Source organism: Vicugna pacos, chromosome 2, assembly GCF_048564905.1.
Source record: "Vicugna pacos chromosome 2, VicPac4, whole genome shotgun sequence".
Lineage (NCBI taxonomy): Eukaryota > Metazoa > Chordata > Mammalia > Artiodactyla > Camelidae > Vicugna > Vicugna pacos.
This window is the reverse complement of record NC_132988.1, coordinates 44,826,986-44,851,520: the sequence shown is the minus strand read 5'-3', so window position 1 is coordinate 44,851,520 and position 24,535 is coordinate 44,826,986. Positions and strand designations below refer to the sequence as shown.

At 34.9% G+C, this 24,535-nt stretch overlaps 1 protein-coding gene across 2 annotated transcripts in view; it reads right to left on the bottom strand.

Annotated features, from left to right (window-relative positions):
* COL25A1 (collagen type XXV alpha 1 chain) overlaps window positions 1-24,535 on the bottom strand; it is a 409,478-nt gene that overhangs the window by 129,823 nt on the left and 255,120 nt on the right. For both annotated transcript variants that reach the window (XM_072972767.1, XM_072972769.1), the window contains 2 exons: window positions 20,015-20,041; window positions 19,845-19,871 (listed from right to left, as the gene is read on the bottom strand). In XM_072972767.1, coding sequence (XP_072828868.1) covers window positions 19,845-19,871; window positions 20,015-20,041 — 54 coding nt within the window. The remainder of the gene's footprint in view (window positions 1-19,844; window positions 19,872-20,014; window positions 20,042-24,535) is intronic.

Here is a 24,535-nt window from a genome sequence, read left to right as displayed (position 1 = left end):
TCTTGAAAAGGAAGTACTCCATCCCATAGTGATGCATTCGTTCGGGAGAGTCCCATGATTTGAGCCCCTAATGAAAGAGGCTGTTGTAATCTATGTCAGAATTATGGTTTCTTTGGGAATCTCAGAACAGAATTTCCTGACTTCTGTACAATTAAATCTAAACTTTATAATGATACGGATATTAGAAATCATGATATGAACTTTCTACTTTTTGGTTTTCATTTCCTGGCTGTGGTTGGTGATGACGTTATTTAATGAAATGCTATACATTTTTAATATTAAGTTGTAACATGCTAGGATGTTTATTATATTTACTCTTTAAAAGTGATATTCATTTGCACATATAATTTACCTGAAATAACTACACTGACAAAATTCAGACTCTTTTTTTATGTCAAATTGCCCTTTATACCTCCCAATTTCAAATAATTAGTTGATAATAAGCCAATCAGAAATGTTAAGAGTAAATATTAACTTGTCTTGGACAGTTACTGAAAATGAGAGCTCAAAATAAGCTGTAATTGAAATTTCTGGTAGGATCAATTCTCTCTTTATTTAAGTGTACTTAACATTCCATGTATCAGAGGAACTTGCCACATATAACAAAAGCAAGATTTTTTTCTTTCTATGATTCTAAGAATTAACTCAAAGTGTTACATTGTCCTTTAACTTAATAAACATTAAATAAAATGTTTGCCTTATTTATTAGAAAATAATAGTAAAAAAGAGAGAACAGTGAATAACTGCATTCTGTGTTTGAACCCATGAAATGATGGTATTATACATAAGCAAAATCAAGGAAAAAATATTTCTGATGGCTTAAAAGATAAAAGTAATAGTCCAGTTTCCAAAATAAAAACAGTCTTATTTTTAATTCAGTGGGTCTCCAATTTCAGTACCCATAAAGAACAAAGTTTAGATTTTAAAAACCAGGGAGCATCTGGTATACTCAGATAAGTAACCAGTTCTACCACCTCATCAGCCTCAACTTTTATGATTCCCATATGTGACTAAAGAATTACAAGATGTATGCCTATCATATCATTATTGAAATTGAATTACTTAGTTACTCATAAGGCACTGTCAGCTCTTCTCCTCATGTGCTATGGAGTATCAGCAATTATGGAACAAAAAGTGAAGAGGAATAATATACCATTTTCCAGCTTTGGGATGAAGCTTCGCAACATTACCTACAGTTGAGATGAAGCTTCCTAAACATTAGCAGTACAACTGTCCATGTTTCTCAACTTGTGAAACGTTTGGAAAAGTTGTTAAATGTTGGGAAAATGGCATGAAACAAATATGACTAAGAAAAAAATTATTTTCAAAGAAATTGCTCGAGTTGACTTTTGTATAAGGACTCATTAACAAATTTGTAAATTATTAGGCCCTTAATTTCCCTTCTACTCTCCTATTCCTTGCAGTATTTCCTTTGTTTTGACTATCATACCTAAGTGTAAGGAAGGGAAGGAAAAAGGAGGTGACAGTTAAAGTAAGGATTAACATAGAAGAGTGGCCTGGAACAGTAAGGTCTGTGTCAGGAATACTAAGGCCACCTTGGGGTCTCGGGGAAAACATGAAGGCCAAGAATAACATTTGCTGTTAGAATCAGAAAGAGAAGAATAAAAGAATAGGCCTTCCTCCCCGCTTCAGTCAGCTGAGAGCACAATGTTAGTAACTGACAGAAGAAGTCAACAGCAGCCAGTTCCTATTTAGTTTCTAATTAATTCTCTGTCAAACAAAACAAACATAAATATTTGGATTAAAACTGGCACAAATATTAGTATAAAATGCCAAGGGAAGAGACTATAAGTGAAAACTTATCTTAAGTTTTAGATAAATTAGTTTGAAGAAATGACTTTCAAAATACTGAGCATCTAAGTTAGAAGAAATAGTTTCAAAATACTGAGCATTTGACAAAAGAATTTACCAAACCATTCAGATTGTTTTTCAGAAACTGTAGAAAGCAAGAGAAATAATAAAAGGAAAAAAACAAAAGAGAAGGCTAATCTTGCAAAATATGGACAATTTGGTAGAATTTTATTGATTTAAGACTAGAATAGATTATTAAAAGGATTGTTAGTGAAAATTTTGAAAAGTGAAGTTTAAAAATACAATCTTACTGCCTTTTTAAAAAGGGTTATTAGCAGATGGATGTACATATATAACTGGATATCAGCAAGAGGTATGTAAATCTTATATTATTCTTAGATACCAAGTTGAGAAATAGGAACTGAAAGCTAATAAAAAGGGGGATTTATAACTGGTTGAATAATACTGCTTAACTGGTCCTACAATTCATGTTCAGTTTTATTCCACTCAACATTGTATCATGGTTTGAATTAGTTTTCTCAAACTTTGGGTCTGAGAATGGTTTCTCCTGATGTGTGTATATGTTTCTATATCTATGGCTCAAATCTTTAGAAAATGGGACAGAAGAGAGATGTAATAATTGCTGGGTGGCAAAATCAGACTCCAGAGAGGCTCTCAACAGGATGGAATATAGTAATAATGTGGGAATAAAACTAAAGACCAGTGTTTGGATCCAATAAACAAGCCATCTAGATACACAACTGAGGAGCTAAGGGCTAGTAACAATGGGAAAAAAAGACTTTAGAATTTAAGTTGATAATAAACGTATGACATGATTGCCAATGTGGTTTAAAGCTAATCTAATTCCAGGCAATATTAACATAAACAGAAGCATAAGCAGTTAGGTTCTGTCTCACTTAGGCCAGCCTACACCTGAATTAATATGTTTAATTTCTGAGAGTTACCCTTTAAGGAGGACATAGATAGAAACATATATAGAGAACAACCAGGAGAGAACGAAGATAACAAAAGTGTCACTTGAGGGAGGGTAATAGCTCAGTGGTAGAGCACATGTTTAGCATGGTTCAATCCCCAGTACTTCCATCAAAAAAAAAGTAAGTGTCACATGCGGAATGGATGAAGGAGGTGGGGTGGGAGCAGGAGGAAGTGAGCTGGGATGGGAGAGCTAATTTGAAGAGGCTCAGAACTGCCTGGGAGCATTACCACCGCCACTATCACAGGGAGTATCCAGGCTTATGCTGTACCATTGCTTGTTGAGGGAAGTAAGTTTTGGACAAGCAGGGCTTTAGGGTTCAATCCAACCCTGAACCTCATTCAGTGTTTCTATAAAATTACGAAAGGGTTGTCATGTGGAAGAGGAATGGACTAAGACTGAATGACAGGAAGTAGAGAACAGCAGGTGTTAATTCAAAAGAAGGAACAATAAGTATTTGTTGAATGAATGAATGATTATATTACTTTGTAATATTTAGAACTGTCCATAATTAGAATAGTCTGCTTTTCAAGAGAGTGAGTTCCTTGCCATCAAAGGTGTTTGAATAAAACTCAGGAACCATGAACTTAGGATACCCTGAATGAGTTTTTAGTCAACTGGCTGGCTATAAAATGGGTTTATTTTGCAGTTATAAGAGAAAATTTAATAGAGCAGTAAGTGAATTTCTCTTACCCATATCATCTCCTCCCTCACCACCCTTTTAGAATAGGACAATCAACATTTATCAGAAACCCTTTCTGACATTGCCAAAAGATTTTATAATTCTAATAAAAAGTTAATTTTTCATTCCTATATTATCCAACAGCTAAAAACACTATAAGAAAAAAATGTTTCCAATGCATACAACTCTTTTCCATAAAAGGAAATATGATCTACTTTATGGGATCCTTTTGATGATATATTTTTTTTAATTCTTGGAACCACACCCTCAAATTCTGTATTTGTTACACTCAGAGAAATCAGTTTTCAATTTATTTTTACATCAAGGAGGAAACAGAGAACAAAGGATCAAATAATACTGACTCAAATTAATTCTTTTTCTTAAGATTTGTCAGCATAACTATAAAGGACAAATCGAAACAATTTGTTAACATATTTTTTTTATTGGTGCTCCATAAGGGCAATTTCCTTAGAAGGGTTTATAAGGGGAGATGTTTCCATTAATCTAACCATACAACCAGAACAACAAAAACCCAGAAGAAATACAGAGTGCCTTAAAATATGAATGTTTCTAGAAGTATACTGACTAATATTATAAAGGAAATTATTTGGGTTCAATAAAAACATATGGAACTAAATTTGTATTATGATTCTAAATATCTATGAACTTTGGCTATAACCTGCATAGATGTCTAAGCTAGATCATCTTAAGTAATAAACCAACATACTACATGCTTTTAAGAAAAACCTAGAGGAAATTCTGAAATTAGGGGCTATATTTTTCCTCAAAGGAATGACTCTGAAGAGCAAGACTTTAACAAGCCTTCAATGTCTGTGCTGTTTCTAATTTTAAACATATATAACTAAAGGGCTAAAATGTATCTTTTAAATATTATTTGCATGTTATTGAATTGTTATTCTATTCTATATACAATGGGGTAACTTTTCAAAAATTCTGTTATTTACAATTCATATTTCATAAAAATAGCATCAATTATATTGACATCTTGATATAAAACTATCAAGTTTGAACTAGTCCTAATTTATCCTTTAAACAGACTTGGTGTACTAATAAAAAAAATTCTATAATGCTACAGATTGACAATCACCAGTGCAAGAAGAATTCTATGTAATTTTAAAACAAATTATATGTAAATTAAATTAAAGGCAATAATCTAGTCTTCTTCCTAGAAGATAAATGATTTGTCGTTGTTTTGTTACCTGTGTCCGCATATTTTGATGGACTTTGTCATCATAATATCAGAAGCAAAATTATCTTAATCTCTATAATTCACACACTGGAAACTCCAATGCTGACAGGGACTGTGCACTTATGTAAATAACTGAAGTGGGCTGCGGGGGGGTCACTGTGTGTAATGTGGAATGTATGCCCCATCTAAAGCAGATAGATTCCATCCATCTTCAGCCAACTGAAATTATAAAGAATATGTACCTAATGGTGTCAGGGCCTCTGATTTTCCAAAAGGAACTAAAAAAATAAGATTTTGTATGAAACTGCCCAATATTAAAGTATTAGCAAGTAATTTGGGTGAGCCAAATAAAATGTGTCTACTATTGTAATCTGTCCACAGGCTACCAGTTTGTAGCGTCAAATTTGCCTTGTGAGAATTACTGATTCAAACAAAACAGAGAAGGAAGGCTGTATGAAATAGTGTATGACATTTCAAAAATAAGGAAAAATTAAGACATTGACTTCCTTTCCCCAGCTACAAGCGAGGGAGTTATTCTCTACCCTCAACAGAAATCTCACATAAGTTGTGACAGTTTCTCAAACTACAGGCCTGTTGGCACATGCCATTTGACACATTCTAAAAATCTTGAGTTATTTTAACAGTTACTATATAAAATTCTGGGTAGATACCATGACTCAAACTTTGCATTCTTCTCTGACACATTTTATTAGAACGACAGGGCTCCAAAGTGGAAGTAATAACAAAGACCAGTATAGAGTTACAGCATTAAAGTTCAACATTGTCCTGGTGACATAGAAAGCTTTTCCCATTTCGATTTTGTTTGACTTTTCTGCCTAAAAGTGTAAAATGAAAGGTGAAGTTGTAAATCCCTACATTAATTTTCTGAACAAATCCAAAATGTCTAATAGATCTCTGAATACTCCCTTCTTCCTGTTACTCCTCAAAATTCATTTCCTTTTACAATATTATTGAATAATTGTGAGTGACTATGAAACAAAAGGTTATGAGACTGAAAAGTAATTTTATAATGAGCCAAAAAGCAACAAAAATGGCTTTATAATGTTATACTCTAGAATTTCCTAACACTGAAGATTCTTTAGAAACTTCACTTTTTCAAAGTAGGAATAATTTATGTTTATCTATGCCAAAAATGACAGTGGTGTGTGTAAGAGGTGAAGTTCTTAATTTAAACACAGTAGTTACCTATTTGGCAGAGAAAAAATAACATGTTATAAAAAAAGGTTAAGTATTCCTTACTATTATTTTCATTATCAAGCTTATTGTGATTGTCATAGAGATTATAAATTCTTTAAACAAGACATAATATCAAAGAAATTAAAAATAATAAAAGTGGTCAAATTATAGCTAGCAGCTTTTGGCCAGATGATGTGTCCCATGCTGTGCTAATCAACAGCCTTGCTAATGAAGACAAAAGAGTTTCCGATTTTCAAAACATCCAGTGAAACTATATTAATGATTGACAATCTTTCCAGCATTTACCTTCTCAAAGAACTTATCTCAGTAGGATAAGAGTAAATTAAAAATAAGGAAGAATCAAGGCTGAAAAGTTACAAGGTGCTGCCATGACTTATGTTAAATGCCAGGAACATGTTTGAGTCCCTTCCATATGGAAAAGTTTACAATCTGAAAAGAAAATTCTGGTGCTGGCATTTTAGAAACTTCTGGCTTCCTCAGCCACTAAGAAATATAAAGAAATAAGATAGCTAGTAAATGGTAATGAGTTCTAAACTAGGTCTCAAACTTTTCTCTGATCTTCAAGTCAAGACATGTATTTGCCCCTCAAAGATGATTGTTGAAAAGCTTACTCAGTAAGTCAGAGTCAATCTGATATGATAGTCAAGGACCGTCACCGTGATCATTTCCATCTAACTTTGCTAAGGAACATTGAAAATGGTGTTCCCTGCAGGCAAAGTCATGCACAAAGAAAAATTAAGCACTAAATTTTTAAAAGTTAATCCATATTGTCTTTAAACAATTCTGAAATCCCATACTGAATACAAAAATGCTTTTTAAATGAACAGTTAAGGAAGATATGTCAATTTTATCCCCCTCCCAAAACTTAACAAATCGCTTTGAATATTTACCCATCTTTTCTTAATAGGAGGCAGAGTATAAACAAGAGAAGGTTGGTTCAGGTTGGAACCTGTTTAGGTCTTGTAGACATGAATACTAATCTATACCTATGGAGAACTCTTTCATTAAGACAGTATAGACAGTGTAATTGTAAGCCAACACCCACACACATATGTGTATGTATCTGTCTCTAGAGATAGAGTAATTCCTGTTGAGGAGAATGGCATATGTACTAACATCTACCTACAGAATGATATACTGTATAATATTTTCAGCAACTGTTTGTGAAAAAAGCAAGTGTTTGATGTGAGAAACCACTTGTAAATCTGGAAAAAGACAGAACAACACAACCCATGTAACTTAGAAATAGGCGTGTTTTGGAACTCTGTGGTGTGTTCTGGGTTTGGGCATAGCTCCTTCAGTCACATCCTGCATTCCGTACTTCCTGCTTCACCAGTGAAAGAACTTCCTTTCAGCAATCCAGACATCTCACATGGTGATGTCCTCCTCTAAGTCATGATGGGGTCAAGACTTGGGTGTGATATTTCAAAGTTGGGCCACAGTTTCCATAGGCTAGAAAAATAGATTAACTCAACTTCTAAAAATAAGCCTGATGAAAGGCCCAAAGAATAAAGCTATTTAAAAAAACAATTGAACGTATTTTTAATTAAAAATCTGGTGGTGTCTCCTGTAGCCTTTTTTCTCACCTGCCAATGAACTTGAAATATTCAGGCTGATGTGTTCTTTTGGAGACACGGTGAATGAGGCAAGAATTGCCACCTGTTGTCCCCTTGTACTTCCTAGGGTTATACTTAGTTCCTGCTAGTTCACATCACATCACATAGGCTTCGAGCCAGAACAGCAGTGACACTCTGCAGCATCAATTTCTCTCTCCTCTTGCTTACTCACCACCATTTCCCTAACTTAATTCTTGATTGTAAAGAATTTCTTCAGGCCTATAGCTAACTATAGTTTCTGTCGTAGCAAGAGAGCCTGATGCTCCTAGTTCTTTGGTATTTTGAGTGCCTTCATTGGAGGGTTTTGATATCATCTTCTCTGTCACTTGGACTTTTTTTTTCTTATCAACTACAAGGTAGTAAAATATGATAAGAATGCCCAGAAGTTTCCTTGATATGTGGAATATAGAAACAATAGTGCTGCATTGTTATTATTAGTATTATCATTCAAAAGTCTACTTGTGCTAGTAAAATAATAGTTGTCAGTAAGGGTTCCTCTGAATATCAACATTTTTCAGACAAAACTTAATTAACTTCTAAGAAATGAAACTCAAAGCTTCCTGACTCCCTCCAAAGCTGCTTTAGAATAGCATGTGAAGTAGGACAGTGCCACTGACGTCTTTCTCCTACAAAGCCAGTCCTGTTTGCCACTTGTGATTTACAGGCTCTGTCTGCTACAAGGAACTGCTGGACACATTAGTGCAGGTATGCTTATGAAAGGATGCTGCTGTCTGGCACTAAATGACTTTCCAGAGACCCGTATCATTTAGACCTACAGGAACTGTTCTCCCAGAGCATGATTTGTCAATGCATAAGCCATTATTCCACTCATTCTAAAGGGATGAATCAAAAATCCAGTCTTGCATTCTAGTGCCTTCTGCAAATCCTGATGTACCATTAAAAATCTACTGTTTCATACTTTCTTCATTCCTATTTGGTTAATCCACCTCATTAACATTTTGTTGCAACTATAATTCTGCATTTGGGAGTGATAGAAAAAGAATGGTGGTAATTGTGTTGGATTCTGTTGGCATAAATTGCATAGAAATTGCTGTATTTCCTATTAGCAGTATGCTCATTATTTATAGATATTACCAACTATAGGATGTTGGATTTTTGGGGGCATTTCAAATACAGATTTTAATATATTCACTTAAAGGCTTATTTCCTCTTTCTTATATAAAATCACCAACCCCACATCTGTCTTTCCCTCCACATTTTATTATATGTTTCAGTTGCAGGCAAAAATACAAATCATAGCTCCACATCATATGGATTAATAAACCTAACTGAATTCAAGCGTAAACTATCTTGTTTAAGTACAAGACAAGAGAATAAAATTATCTGTATAACTTTGTGTTTGAGAAAAGATCATTATTCTACTAAGGAATTATTTATTTAGAAAATATTTCACAGATAATAGCACTTGCAAAATTAAAACAAAGAAATATAAATGGAATAATATTAAATATATATATATATATACCATTAAAAAAAATATATATATATCTTACCTAAAATCTTTCATTCCACTCATTTTCAAGAAAAATATGAAGTGGTGTATATTAGCCTGAAAAGACTACAAGGTATATATCCAGATATATAAATCACACACAAAAAAGTGAAATAAGTAAAAAGAACAGTGTAATTGAAATGAGCAATAAGTACAAAACTGTGGACAAATGAAATCTTTCCCTTATTTCATAAAATATAATGAGTAGCTATTTTTAACATGAAGGTCAGTCCATTAAAAAGATTAAAAGGAAATCCAGCCACTATTTAAACTAGCTGGCATCATTCTCCAGAATTCTTTGTCAGAGGATATGGTTGGGGTTGGATCTTGGTTTTATTTTAATATATCTATGGTCATTAAAAGAATTTTCAGTTGAGGGCTCAAATCTCAGGCTTCTGCCTATTGTGTGTTTTTCTTTTTTAAATATAAAGGTTTTGTGAAATGTTCACTCTAACTTCCAAATATTTTGTATAAAAGCTTATCCTGCTGGATTACTATATGTGTAGATTCCCTTACATAATACTTTACATTAGACAAACATGTCAAGATTTAAAGTGATGTAAAATAGGTAGAGTCACTTCCTCAACTTTTTGTAATATCTTTTTCTTTTCCTTAATGGGTTCAGCTATACAAGCAATAATTGAGATATAATTTGCAACACTGAATTCCAAGGGAAGTATTGTCTACACATCAATGGTTGTTTGCAAAAATAAACTATTTTTAAAATTAACCCACATTAGGACAAATTTACAAATGCTCCTGGCTCTTAGTGGTTTGAAGTATGACAGAACACTCGAAAGAGAACGTTGATTATAAACTATAACAAGAACGTTTGCAAATTCTAACGAGCTTGCTGTTTCCATGCCAACTTCTGCTGAATCTGGAAATCATTACAATAATTTTCTCACAATTTCTTTCTTTCCATTGTGTTATAGCCATTCCCTTTTCACAGGCAATACATTCAGCACCGAATGAGTAGTGTATTCATTAGGGCTAAAGAGAAAGGCAAGGGTTAAGTAAATAAGAACATCAAATTAATATCCAGACCTAAATGCTTTAGCAGAGCCAAAGAATCTGTTTAATCATTCAAGTTAACAAAGGTTAAGATAATAAAATAAACTTCTAAATGCTTTCCTTTTCTGGAACTTAATCTGTCTTGCCGAAGATGTTTTTAAGATGCTATCAGTTTTGGATAGTCCCAGCTGTTATGAAAATTTACTTGCATATACTGGAAAGAGAAAAGAATTTTATGAAAGTATTTAAGCAGAGCTCCTGGGTGGCTTACTGAAACTGTGAGAGCTCAGGACTCATTTAAAACCAGCTGTTGTCTGATGATGTTGAGACCAATAACCACTAAATCTTTTATCAGGCCTCTGTGTTATTTGGCAAGGTGATGGTAGCCAACTGATTAGAAGATTAATTTATGGTCAGAAGATAACTTCATGATGTTTGTTCATTTTATTGCCTAAGTTTGATTAACAAATTTACCACAATTTCTGAACAAAATGATATTCTAATTTAAAAAGACAGTATTAAACATGAAAATAGCTTTGCTTATTTTTAAGGCTATGTTTTTAAGTCACTAGGATAGAGGAAAGAAATCTGAGCCATTAACATCAAAGCCCAGGGCTGTGGTTCATGATGAGGGCAGAGGCCCTTATGAACTAGGCAACAAGTCCTCTTTCATAAAGAAGAGAGTGATCGTAGCAATGGGTGCAGATGACAATGGGAAAATCCTGAAAAGTTCTGAGTGGTTTATACTTGACATTTGGGTTCTGTTATGGATCAAGAAATGTACTTCAATCTTTTGCAATGAGAAGCTCAGAATAAATGTAAAATCAACAAAATACCTTGTAGACCATGTAAATGACAGCATTATGAACAGCAGAAAACAGACTTTATTCATCTGATTATCCTAAAGAAAAAAATCACTAATAGCAAATATACCAGGATCTTGATATTTTACACTTTTCAAATTGGTGCCCTTGAGGGGAGACATGAAACTGTATTATAACAAGCTAATCAGGTGTTCTGATGTGCCTTGGACAAGAATCAGCATTGCTCTGTCTCCCTACGCTCCATGTAGAGAGGTTCTAGGGTGTTACTAACCAGTATTCATCCATTCTTTTGTTTGCTGGAGGGTTGACAGTGCATGAATTGTAAAGACCATGACTTTCATGATTGCAAGGAAAATGATTCACCTATTTTTGTTTGTGCTCCTCAGACTTTCCAAGCTGATTCACAGAGGCACAGAATCTTAAAGTTGAGAAGGGTCATAGCAGCTATCTGGAGGCAGCCTGGCATTGTGGAAAGAGGGCAGCTTGACATTTGTGCTTGAGTCCCAGCATTGTCTTTTGGTAAATGTGTGTGAAAGAACTAGAATAAGTTACTTAACCTGCATGACCTCAATCCTCATCAGAAAAAAAAAAATTGGTCATATTAAAATGTGTGGTACTATCTCACTTTTGAGTTACTTTTGAGGATGAATGAGGGAGTCCATGGGAAATGTAATTTGTAAGTACTGAGGCTCAAATCTTGGCTCTGCCACTAACTGGCTGTTTTTTGGACAAAATATTTAAATTTCTTAAATCTTGGTTTCCTCACCTATTAAATGGAAATAATAAAACTATCTATTTCATAGAGCTATTGAAATAATACACCTCTTCATAGAGTGGCTGGAGTTCATATTTAAGAACTCACAAAGAATTATTTATTGCTATTATTGATGTTATAAACTGAGCCATGGAAATTTTGGTAACCTCTTGTGTTCCACAGTGAGGTTGATGACTATACTAACTACCTTACTGATAGGGAAGCAGCATGATCCCCTGGGAGAAGCACAAACCAGAGGCTGAGAGAGCTGGGTTTGAATCCCATTCTACCACTTAACAACTTAGGTGAACTTGGGCAAGTTACTTTACTCCAGATTCTTCATGTGAAACTTGAGAAGAATAGCTAGTTATGATCTATTGAGGGCTTATCACAGATTTTTCATACATTATTTTATTTAATCATTCTCATAACCATAAAGACAGAGAATGACAGAGTTAGAATTTGATCCCTGTCCAGCCTGACCCCAGCCCATGTGGATATAATCATCTCACTCTATTGCATTCACTTTTCCTATTTTTCTTCCGTAATAATCTACTTTGCTCAACTGTTGTAAGGCTTACAGATGATGTGGGTAACTTACCTAGAAAGATGTTCTGCAAGTTGTAAGACTCTCAGTAATTAGCAATTATAATTATTTTGTGAGGTATTGTTTCTCAGTCCAACTTTTGTTCAGCCTAGGAATCCCCCTACAACTCCCTTACGGCGGGTCTCCAATCTCTGCTTGAATACAGAGTAAAGCCTTAGCCTCAAAATTCTGAAATACGAATCTATGAGGATGAAATGAAGAAAACTGAGCATGAACACGGTAACTGACAGCACAGAAAAAGCACCCTCCTGACCATACAGCCAAAAGGCCGAACTGCTGAAGTGCAGTGTTTGATGGCAAAAACGAATTGAAGATTAATGGCAAATCTGTAACGATGTCTCCCTAAGAATCAAGGACAGAAATGCAATTCTCATGTCAGGATGCATTCATCTACAGAACTCTAACACTCAGTGTCTTGTAGAATAAAAGCAAATGATATCTATGGTTGTTATATTATACCTAAAATTGTAGGCTTGAAATTGGTTCAATGTATACTGACAGAAAGCTCATGCCAAAAAAGTTAGCCGTTTCTTCTGCATTAAATCATATGCCATCAACAATATTCAAAGATAGTCAACTTTCCTATTATTTACATTTTAACTTCTTGCCATCTGACTTGCACTCTCACGGCTGAACACAATGCATCCCTTAATATCCCAAGACTCCAGAACATCAAATCCAAGAGCTTTTTGTAGGTCCCATCCCTGTGAATTTCTTTTTATTAAGAACATTTTGTTGGCCACCCTCACTTTTTTTTCAGTTGATCTGCTTTATTGTTCAAACATGGCAGTGTCCTTTTTTTTACTTTGAATGCTCACTCTCTTTTCTGACTCTCCTTTTCATCCTACTCCCTAAATGTGGATATTTCTAAAGTGGTTCTATCTTCACTCTTTCACCCTCCATTCTTCTACTCTTATGGTTTCAATTCTTACTCTGTGACAGTTCAGCTATGTAACTGTTACCTCCAGGTGTGACACCACCTCAGAATTCTAGTCTCGGTTTCCAACTGTCTGCTTCGTTAATCCAATGAAATAATTCATCAAGATCACAAATTCAACTTAACTAAAATTCAACTTATCATTTATCTTTCTAACTCTCTTCTACCAATAAATAATCAAGCCAGAAATCTCACCTCTATCTTCTTTTTCGACTTCAGCCCCTACATCCAAATAGTTATAAGACTTGTATTGAATTCTCATCTCAGTATCTTTTAACTTTACTCCCTGACTGCTTTTCCTTTTGTTTTCTTTTTTTATTTAACATTTTTATTGATTTATAATCATTTTACAATGTTGTATCAAATTCCAGTGTACAGCACAATTTTTCAGTTATACATGAACATATATATATTCATTGTCACATTTTTTTCTCCGTGAGCTACCATAAGATTTTGTATATATCTCCCTGTGCTATACAGTATAATCTTGTTTATCTATTCTACAATTTTGAAATCCCAGTCTATCCCTTCCCACCCTCCGCCCCCTTGGCAACCACAAGTTTGTATTCTATGTCTGTGAGTCTATTTCTGTTTTGTATTTATGCTTTGTGTGTGTGTGTGTGTGTGTGTGTTTAGATTCCACATATGTGTGATCTCATATGGTATTTTTCTTTCTCTTTCTGGCTTACTTCACTTAGAATGACATTCTCCAGGAGCATCCATGTTGCTACAAATGGCGTTATGTTGTCGGTTTTTATGGCTGAGTAGTATTCCATTGTATAAATATACCACATCTTCTTTATCCAGTCATCCATTGATGTACATTTAGGCTGTCTCCATGTCTTGGCTATTGTAAGTAGTGCTGCTATGAACATTGGGGTGCAGGTGTCATCCTGAAGTAGGGTTCCTTCTGGATAAATGCCCAGGAGCGGGATTCCTGGGTCATATGATAAGTCTATTCCTAGTCTTTTGAGGAATCTCCATACTGTTTTCCACAGCAGCTGCACCAAACTTCATTCCCACCAGCAGTGTAGGAGGGTTCCCCTTTCTCCACAGCCTCTCCAGCATTTGTCATTTGTGTATTTTTGAATGATGGCCATTCTGACTGGTGTGAGGTGATACCTCATTGTAGTTTTGATTTGCATTTCTCTGATAATCAGTGCTATGGAGCATTTTTTCATTTTTCCAATTAATCATTTGTATGTCTTCCTTGGAGAATTGCTTGTTTAGGTCTTTTGCCCATTTTTGGATTGAGTTGTTTGGTTGTTTCTTATTAAGTCATATGAGCTGCTTATATATTCTGGAGATCAAGCCTTTGTCAGTTTCATTTGCAAAAATTTTCTCCCATTCCACAGGTTGTCTTTTTGTTTTACTTATGGTTTCCTTTGCTGTGCAGAAGCTTGTAAGTTTCATTAGGTCCCATCTGTTTATTCTTGCTTTTATTTCTATTGCTTGAGTAGACTGTTCTAGGAGAACATTTTTGAGATGTATGTCAGATAATGCTTTGCCTATATTTTCTTCTAGTAGATTTATTGTATCTTGTCTTATGTTCAAGTCTTTGATCTATTTTGAGTTTATTTTTGTATATGGTATAAGGGAGTGTTCTAGCTTCATCACTTTACATGCTGCTGTCCAGTTTTCCCAACACCATTTGCTGAAGAGACTGTCTTTATTCCATTGATTAGTTGACCAAAAGTTTGTGGGTTCATTTCTGGGCTCTCTATTCTGCTCCATTGGTCTATATGTCTGTTTTGGTACCAATACCATGCTGTCTTGATGACTGTAGCTCTATAGTATTGTCTGAAGTCTGGGAGAGTTATTCCTCCAGCCTCTTTCTTTCTCTTCAGTAATGCTTTGGCAATTCCAGGTCCTTGATGGTTCCATATAAATTTTATTATGATTTGTTCTAGTTCTATGAAATATGTCCTGGGTAATTTGATAGGGATTGCATTAAATCTGTAGATTGCCTTGGGTAGTGTGACCATTTTAACAATATTGATTCTTCCAATCCAAGAGCATGGGATATCTTTCCAGTTTTTAAAGTCTTCCTTAATTTCCTTCATCAATGGTTTATAGTTTTCTGTGTATAATTCTTTCACCTCTTTGGTTAGATTTATTCCTAGGTATTTCATTACTTTGGGTGTTATTGTAAAGGGGATTGTTTCTTTACTTTCTTTTTCTGTTGATTCATCGTTAGTGTAAAAAAATGCAACTGAGTTTTGAACGTTAATCTTGTAATCTGATACTTTGCTGAATTCTTCGATCAGCTCTAGCAGTTTTTGTGTGGACCTTTTAGGGTTTTCTATATATAGTAACATGTTGTTGGCATATAGCGACACTTTTACTTCTTCTTTTCCAATTTGAATCCCTTTTATTTCTCTCTCTTGCCTGATTGCTGTGGCTAGGACTTTCAAGACTATGTTGAATAGGAGTGGTGATAGTGGGCATCCTTGTCTTTCCTTTTCTTTTCTTTTTTTAAAAAATGTAATGTGGTCACAACTCCATCCATGGTCACAGATTTTGGATGTAAATCCAAGAGAGATCAAATTCATCTCTCACCTTCTGCTTCAAGATTTCACTTTTATCGATTTCTCCTCTATTAGTCCCTGTTTCTCCCTCTTTGCCCAGGTTTTTGCTTGGTATTTGTGGTGAACCCTATTGGTGAGATGATCCAACTTTCCTTCTCAACACCATTGAAAACACAGAGCTTTTTTCTAATGTTTTGGTGACCCCTTTGGAACTTCTGCTTGGCTCACCAATTTAGTCCCTCTCCACTGCTGAGCTTCTCATTCTGCCACTGAACTTTCTGCTCAGTATGGCTTGCACCTCCATGATACCTGATGCTCCAGGTTGAGCCAGCCCATCCCCTCTGCTCACCTCTCCACTGAGGACTGGATATTATCCTTATAGCCCAGACTTTCATGACCTTGTCCAGATGACTGACATAGTTTTCTGGCCTATTTGGTATCCCTGCTTTCAGTCTCTTTGAACTTCTTTCCATATTGGACACTATTACCATATAGATTTTCATAAAGAACATTTGGTAATAACACCAAGTAGTCTGGTGGTAGTATACAGCAAATTATATACTAAACAATCTTCAGTTGTTCCTTATTGTCCACCACACAAGAACTTCAAAATGTTCCATAACTTCAATAAAAAATTTCAGCCATATATGATACAATTTTTCTATATTTAACCCATTTCCTTGGCAAGTGCAATATTATTGTTCTTCATTTTATCTTTTAAAGATTACCCATTTATCAAATCCTAGCTCAAGTGTTACCTTTTCTACAGTCTCCAGTGATTATTTAAAGTGGAAGTATGTTCACTTATCTAGCATCTCTTAGAGCTATTTAAGGCATATAACATACAACCACATAGTCTTCTTATTCAGGCACCCGTGAGAGAAATAATAATGAAATAATATTTTGTTTTAACATTCAACAAACATTTATTGACTCCTTACTGTTCTAGGTGTTGGAGGCTTGAACAAGACAAAGTCTTTGCTCTCATGGAGTTAAGTTCTGAGGAGTAGAATGTTTTACAGATAAGAAGCAAGTAAATAAATAAATAAAATAGGATAATCTCAGATTTAGATTGGGTTTAGAATAAGGAAATTTTCACCAAGGAGGTATTTAGGATAAAATCTCAATGATAAGAAGAACCCAATCACAAGAAGACTAGAAAAGAACAAATGGAAAGTCATCAAGTTGGGAGTGGGCTGTATTTAAAGAACACCTGGGGGACAATGTGGCTGGAGTGCAGTGGGTGGAGGGGAAGACTAGTGTGAGATGAGGGAGAGGTAGGCAAGGACCAGATCTTGAAGGTTCTTGGAGACCAAGCAAAGTGGTTTGGATTTCATTCTAAGGTTTAAATCAGAGAGTAATGTAATCTGATTTATAGCATAAATGTTCTCTGGCTGCTGTTTAGGAAATGGACTGTACAGGATAAGAGTGGAAGCAAGATGAATTGAGAGACTACTGCAGTGATCAAGAGCATGGGATATTACTAGGCTGAATTTGGTGGTGGTAGAAGAGAGAAAGAGAAATTAACACATTTATAGTCTCTGCAGTATTAAGCATGGTATCTGGAACATGGTAGATGCTCAATATATATGGATGGGGGAGGGTACAGCTCAGTGGTAGAGTGTGTGCTTAGCATGCACGAGGTCCTAGGTTCAATCCCCAGTACTTCCATTAAAAATAAATAAATAAATAAACAAACCTAAATTATGTCCCTCCAATAAAACAAACCAAATATATATATTGATAAATATATGTCCCAGTGTTTCGAGATAATTTCATCTTTTTAATTTCTATATTATCTTCAAATTTTTCCTCCTTTGATTCACATATTATGGATTAATATATTCCTGTCTGGCATTTGGGGATCCAAAAATTCAAAAAGGATCTCACATTCAAGAAAATAGTATAGATCCCATAATGGAAAGTCAGCTAACAAAGAATTGAAATGATTGAAGATCAAATTGTTAATTATGGAAAGAAATAAATTACTTGGAACAAATAATAAAAAGTGGAATTCAAAATCTATGATAGGGTGAAAATAGACAGGGTATTTAAACACAAAGATCTACATTTTAAAAAAGAAAGCCTCTGTCAGCATCAGCTGGAATAGTGTGCCCATGGAGGATGTGGGTAAAGTTAATTTTTATTAAAATTGAAGAGTTTTCTGGTTCTAACTAACTTACGACTTTTCTGGAAATATAAAATCTTCATTTTCTATCTTGGTATGTGAATTTCCTAATAAGTAGCTAACAATCCTTATATTAAAATTCTAAGATCACTGTGATCTGCCTTGTTTTTTAAATTAGGAATCTGAGAAAAGATAGGCAATTTGATAAGTTTTCATTCTCACATTCACATGTACTTCCCATGACATTTAAATTTTTATCCATAAAGATTCATCCTGCATTATTAATTCAATCCAAATTCTTTCAATACAAAGAAAAATCCAGAAGAAAATGGTATCAATTTTTGTCACTTTCCATCTGAAATGCTAAGTGGCCCCTGAATTGTGTGAAAGTTGGCCCCAGTCAGTGTGAAAACTGGCTGAAATCTATATGAAAGGCAGTCTGGGTTTGTTAAAGTAGTTCATGAACTTTGGTCAAACTTGCGAAGAACCTGGTCCAAGTCTTAGTTTGTAATGCAACATGAAACCAGGTAAATTTCACATGGTTTCGGGTTTCATCCTAAAAATTTGGCCTCGCTTTATAATCAATCATCACTTTTTGGAACGATGAAAGCCAACACAGCTTTTTGAAAATGAGAATTGCATGCATACTGATGACAGCTAAGCTGTGAACCACCCCTTGACTTCCTTTGCCAAAGGAAGATTTCTCAGAATGGAAACAGTTTCCCTCTTACCTGGAAAGGGCAAGTTGAGTGATTTTGATATTGCATGTAGAAAGAAATGATACTCAATACATGGAGACATGCCATGTGAAGTAATCACCACATACAGAGTAAGTGGCTACATTCTAACCATTTAAGGTTATGATCATTCTATTCTATTTGCATCCATGACAGATATCATAATGTTTAATCTTCTTGACCACTGAGATGAGCTTTTAACTAGTCATCAGATAGAATAACTACCACAGGAAACAGAATGCTCTGAGGCATAATCATTATTTCTATTTGAAGAAAAGAATAGAAAGGAAAGTAAATCACAGCATAACTTTCACCTAGTTGAATAAACATGAGGGATAAGACTTTAAACTTTTCAAGTTTGCACTGACTACATCTTTTGCAACAAAACCTCTATTACAGTGTAAATGAATTCAGTAATTAACCCCACAGAGTGCATTTTACAAAAAGCCTACACAGGGTCTGTTTTCAACCTGAAAGTTTTCAATGTGCTTTTCCACTATAAAAAATGACTCTCTTCAACCAAATACTTGCTTTTGTGCATAGTGACATGAGAAAATTGAGAGGTATGTCTGCACGGAGCCACTACATCATTGGAACAGTATGTCTGAACATTTGGGTAATAAGGCACAGATGTGAAGCAGAGGACTTGGCACTACCAAGGTAATAACAAAGCATTCACCATTGTGTTATAATGGTTGAAAGAGCCACAGTTGAGAAGAATAAAAAATGCCCCTCCTCCTTGGAATACTAAATTATATTATACCTTTTATCTGCTTAAAAATCTACAAAGAATTAAAAATTCAAAAAAATATTATTCAAACTTGCAATGAAAAATAAAAATATAAAATGCATTAATATTTTTGTCTATAATACAACATACTTATGCAATAGCACATAAAGTTTAACTGCAGAAAAATTCAATAGGAGTCCACATGACCTCTATATTACAAAACAGAGCGTACAAATCTGAAGGACCTAACAGCCAATGGAAAGGTGATTGTTGTTGACTTTTAGTAGTGATTCTGGCCCTTAATGAGTAGGGCTAATTATTGAAGAGTCTCTTGTTTCCAGGTATCAAGTTAAGATAATGCAACAAGATATAAACATTAGCTATAATTAAGACTATTTCAGTTATAAGTGGTATTGTATTTTTGTCAGCCATTACTAAACCACATGACAAAACACAGTTGTGAAGCCAGGGCTATTTTAATGCAATGAGTTTGGAGCTGAAAACTAATTTTCTGCCCAGGACTGGAAGAGTACAACTTACCCGAGGTCCCTGATCACCTTGTTCTCCCTGTAGAGTTGGAAATGAGAAGACAGTTTTAGCACAAAGTCTGTAGGTAATGCTCATTAAAAAGATAAAAATATTACATAGTATAAGTCATGCCAGTATGGATTTCCACTAACTTAATTTGTTTCTGCTACACATTTTCTTACCTTATCACCTTTTGGACCAGGAGGGCCCTGAAATAAAGAGAAAAAAATTTTTAATAAATTGAAAAAAACATTGTAGCTTGAATAGATCAGCCAAGACTGGTCACAAGATTCATACAAAGGACACGGGGTTACAGCTGTCAATGAAGTTTCTCAAGGAATTTTAGGTTCTAAACTATAATATGGTTACAATGTGAAAATGGTATTATATATGTGTGTGTGTGTATATATATACACACATATATAAACATAAAAGTATATGTGTCATAAGTATATGTCACGCTGAATTAATTTTCACAAACTGAACACATTTAATGCAGGTAGAAACCCACTAAAGAAACCCAGAAGCTCCTGTTGTGCCATTTCCTTGTCACTACCCACCACCAACAGCAATCACTGTTCTGACAGAATAGATCAGTTTACCTGCATTTGTACTTTATATAAGTGTACTAATACAAGTGGAACCATCCATCATGTGTCTAGTCTCTTCTGCTTAGCATGTGTGAAATTCATGCCAAATTTTGTGAGTGGTTTTAGTAGTCCACCGTGTGAGTGAAGCATTGTTTATTTATCCTACTGTTGATGGCTGTTTGTTTCCAGGAGTTTTAAGGTCTTGATTATACAAATAGTGCTACTAAAAACATCCCAGTGGATATCCTTTGGTGAAAAATTGTATACATTTCTGTTGGGTGTATATCTAGGAGTGGAACTGCTATGTTATAGAGAATACACAAACATTGAGATTTAGTAGATATTGCCAAATAGTTTTTCAGTGTAGTCCTAGCAATTATACTCCCATCAGCAATGTATGAGAATTTTCAGTTTCCCTATATCATCGCCAGTACTTGGTATTTTCCATCTTTTTCATTTTAGACATTCTGGTGGGAGGTGTAGTAATTTCACATTGTGTTTTAATTTGTACTTCTCCAATAATTAAGCTGAACTCTTTTTAAATAAATGTACTGGCCATTTTGCATCCTCCATAAAGTATCTGTTCATATTATTTTCTATTGAGTTGCCCTATTATTTACTAGGGTTCTGTATATATTATACATTGTATTGATAGGTAGATAGATGAAAGTTTCTTACATATTCTGAATGAGTCTTTTGTTACAAAAGTATATTTATTGCAAATATATTCTCCCATGCTGCATATTGTGTTTACATTCTCTTAAAGGTGTTTCTGATGAACAGAAGTTCTCAAGATCAATTTAACATTTTTTCTCTTTATAGTTATCTCTTTTATTGTTCCACTTAAGAAATCTTTGCCTGCTCCAAGGTCATAAAGAGGTTCTTCTATGTTTATTCTAAAAGTTAAAAGCTTTATTATTTTATCTTTCATATTTAGGTCTGAATTCATGGAGAATTGATTTTGGGTAGGATGTGAGGTTGAAGTCAAGATGCTTTGTCTTCCCATGTGGATATCAAATTAACCCAACACCGTTTATTGAAAATGCTTCTTTTCCTCATCATAGTACACTGTACCTTTCTCATAAATCAGATGACCTTTCATAAGTGGATCTTTTAAGGAATTTCTATTTTGTTGGGCAGCTTTCTATTCTTGAGCCATAGTAAGATTTTCTTTGTCTTTGGACAGAAATAGTAGCAGAAAATACAAACTCTAGAGGCATCAATATATTTTTTTCTGGCTCTTGAAGATGAAGTCATGTCTCAGGGTTCAGCCTACCTGAGGAATTGGAGCCTTTCAGAGTTACCTTCAATCTCTCACCTTCATCTTTGGCAGGGTCAGGGGACAAGGACAAGTCTAGACAGGAGTAAAGCCAAGGTCCTAGCAAAGTACTGCTTCTGAGTTCCCAGTGGAGAGTGCTTTGTCACTTGAGGTGGGAATGTAGGAGTGCTCCACCTACCAACACATCTGCTACTAATACCAGCTACAGAGGAACTGTACTAAATTCCCATTCTTGGTTGCAGCATGTCTGGTAACAGTTGTGAGGTTATCATGATATTAATAATAGCAATAACATCATGTCATATTTTGTGTATTTTGCCATCAACTAAGAACTTTCACCTGTTACTGCATTTAATCTTCTCCCAAACTAACGAGGAAAGTATTATGATATTCCTTTTATAGATGCCAGAAATAAAACTCAAAGATTATCAAGGTTAGGCCTCTTGTAAGTGAGTTAGCCGGGACTCTAACCTCATCGGTGTGACTGAGTGCAGTCTAAGGGATGCTAAGTGCTGGGATGCAGTTCCAGAACTAGACGCTCAGAGAGGCTGCTATCCGTGTACCTTGTGCCTACTCTCAAATGCCCCCTGGTTGCATTTTTCATGGTGTCATGGACAGTGGCCTCAAGATCGCAAGTTCAAAATCAGAGAAAGAGGAATTATAGAGAATCTGGGAGACAGAGAGGGGGCTAGGGTAATGGAATCAACTAGACAAACTCTTTTCTTTCTTACCCTCCAAAATAATTTTGCCCTTAAAAAAAGAGAAGCTAAGAAAATGATTTTTCTTAACATTTTTATTAATGTTTTCAGTGAATCAAGTAGTGAGTAATGAGTACAGTCTGTCTGCACACCTCTTAAAATTGTTTAGGAAATTTATTTGATCATTTTTAACACACACAAAATGTTCACAAATGCCCTACAAGTAGGATTTTACTTTAGGTGGGGCAGAGGAAACCCGAAGAAAAGAAGGAGAGGATACTAACCCTCGAGTTTAAGAAATACAATGGTGATTCCAGTCTTGATTTAATTAAGTAGCATGCTGTTTAACTCTAATTAGATTTTTATATACATTTGGTGAACACCTATAAAGAGTTTGGCAATGTTCTATGCACTGGTGGAGAATATGGTGGGATATGCTGATTTAGAAAAGCTAAACAGTCTGTTCTGGAAAAGCTAACTAGTCTAGCGCCAAAGTCAGACACTTCTATATACTAGTGTTAAGAAAAATGACGCCTAGAAAATCCAGCTACTGTAAGGTCACTCACAGTTACTGTGGACCTGTCCCCAGCTTCCCCTCCCTGGAAAAGCTTCTCGTCTTAACATTTTGTTTTTGCTGGTGAGATTTCAGAGGCCAAGCTTCTTATTGTATCAGTCCTCTGAAGGCACTTAGTTAGGTGATATGGAATGTTTGAGGTCAAAGCTTTTATGAAACTATTTTAAGGAGGACAGAGAGGAATCTTTTCCCCACAGTCCCATCACTAATGCCAAAGCATTAGTCCACTAGAGCCCTAAGATAGCTTGCCATAAGCAAGGACGCTTAATTCATGAACACGTGAAAATCTGCATTTGCAATTGAGCAATAAAGACTGCTGCTTCAAAAGCGGGTGTTTCTGAGCAGACAGAATGGCGTCCCGGCACCTGCCAGCCCAAGAGAGAACGGAAGCAGAGGTCAGCCTCCATTCACAGCTGTGGCGGCTGCTTCGGACACTCCAGACCGCACTTGTGCTCTCGGGATTAATGGCAGGTGTTTTCTTCTGGTCTGACTGAAATCCCACTCTTTTTTCAAACTGGACCCTCTTCACTGCAAATATGGGTTGAACTTGTAGAAAAATGTTACCTTAGTAAACACAGTATTTCAAAATTTAGGAGCCATGATTCTTTTTCAGTCAAAATATTATAATCAAAAAAAGGTATCTTTGATTATTAACTTTTAAACTTAAAGCTGGGTCATGATTTAAGTTACTTTCTTTGTCTTGCAAGAAAACCACCCTCAAGCTCACTGGTATTAACTAAAGAATAGGCAGCTATACAAATTAATGAGTTATTTGAATTAGAGAGTATTTAACAATGGTGTTTTGCTGCTTCCAACTACATCAAGCTAACAATCTAATATTTAGTGGACATATATGTTGTTCAGGTATTAGTGTCAAAGGCTGGTTGGTAACTATTTGAAAGTAAAAGCCCGTTGCTAAAACTGGGTTGAGATCAGTGGGAAAGGAATATGGTAAAATTACTGGTTATAAATATGTGAATAGTGAGCCAGAGTTTCGTAGAAGGCTTCTTTTGGGATTCCTGTCCTTTTTGTCTGGTCTAGTATGTTGCAGTCAGATATTTTATAATGTCCACTTTAATAAATAAATAAGACTATTTGAAATTACATTTCTAATTAGTTTTATGTAATTAGTTCTAATCACACAAAATTTGAAGGTGCTAACAAAGTCTTTATTATTAGTGTTGTTACTCAGTAGTTGGAGTGCTTCTTTTAGAGCACTGTTAGAGTGTTATTCATTTACTACCAATGTATTTACAAATTTCACTGGCAAATTTCAAATTAACTCCTATTCAAATGACTTCAAGTACAGAACTTACAGTAATCGCCTATTTGTAACAAGCCTTTAACATGGGTCTGTAACAATTTTAGTCTCCCAAATTCTATTTCTGTCCAAATAACTAAGGTTTTAGCTCTTTTTCCATGCTCTATTATCTATTTGAATTAAATGATAAAAGCAAATTAAAAGCACAATGAATAAGAAGCACAATAAATGCAATTCAGGAAAATACTGGATTTCAATCTACATAAAAGTTATTGAAATGTAGCTGGAAAGGACAGATATA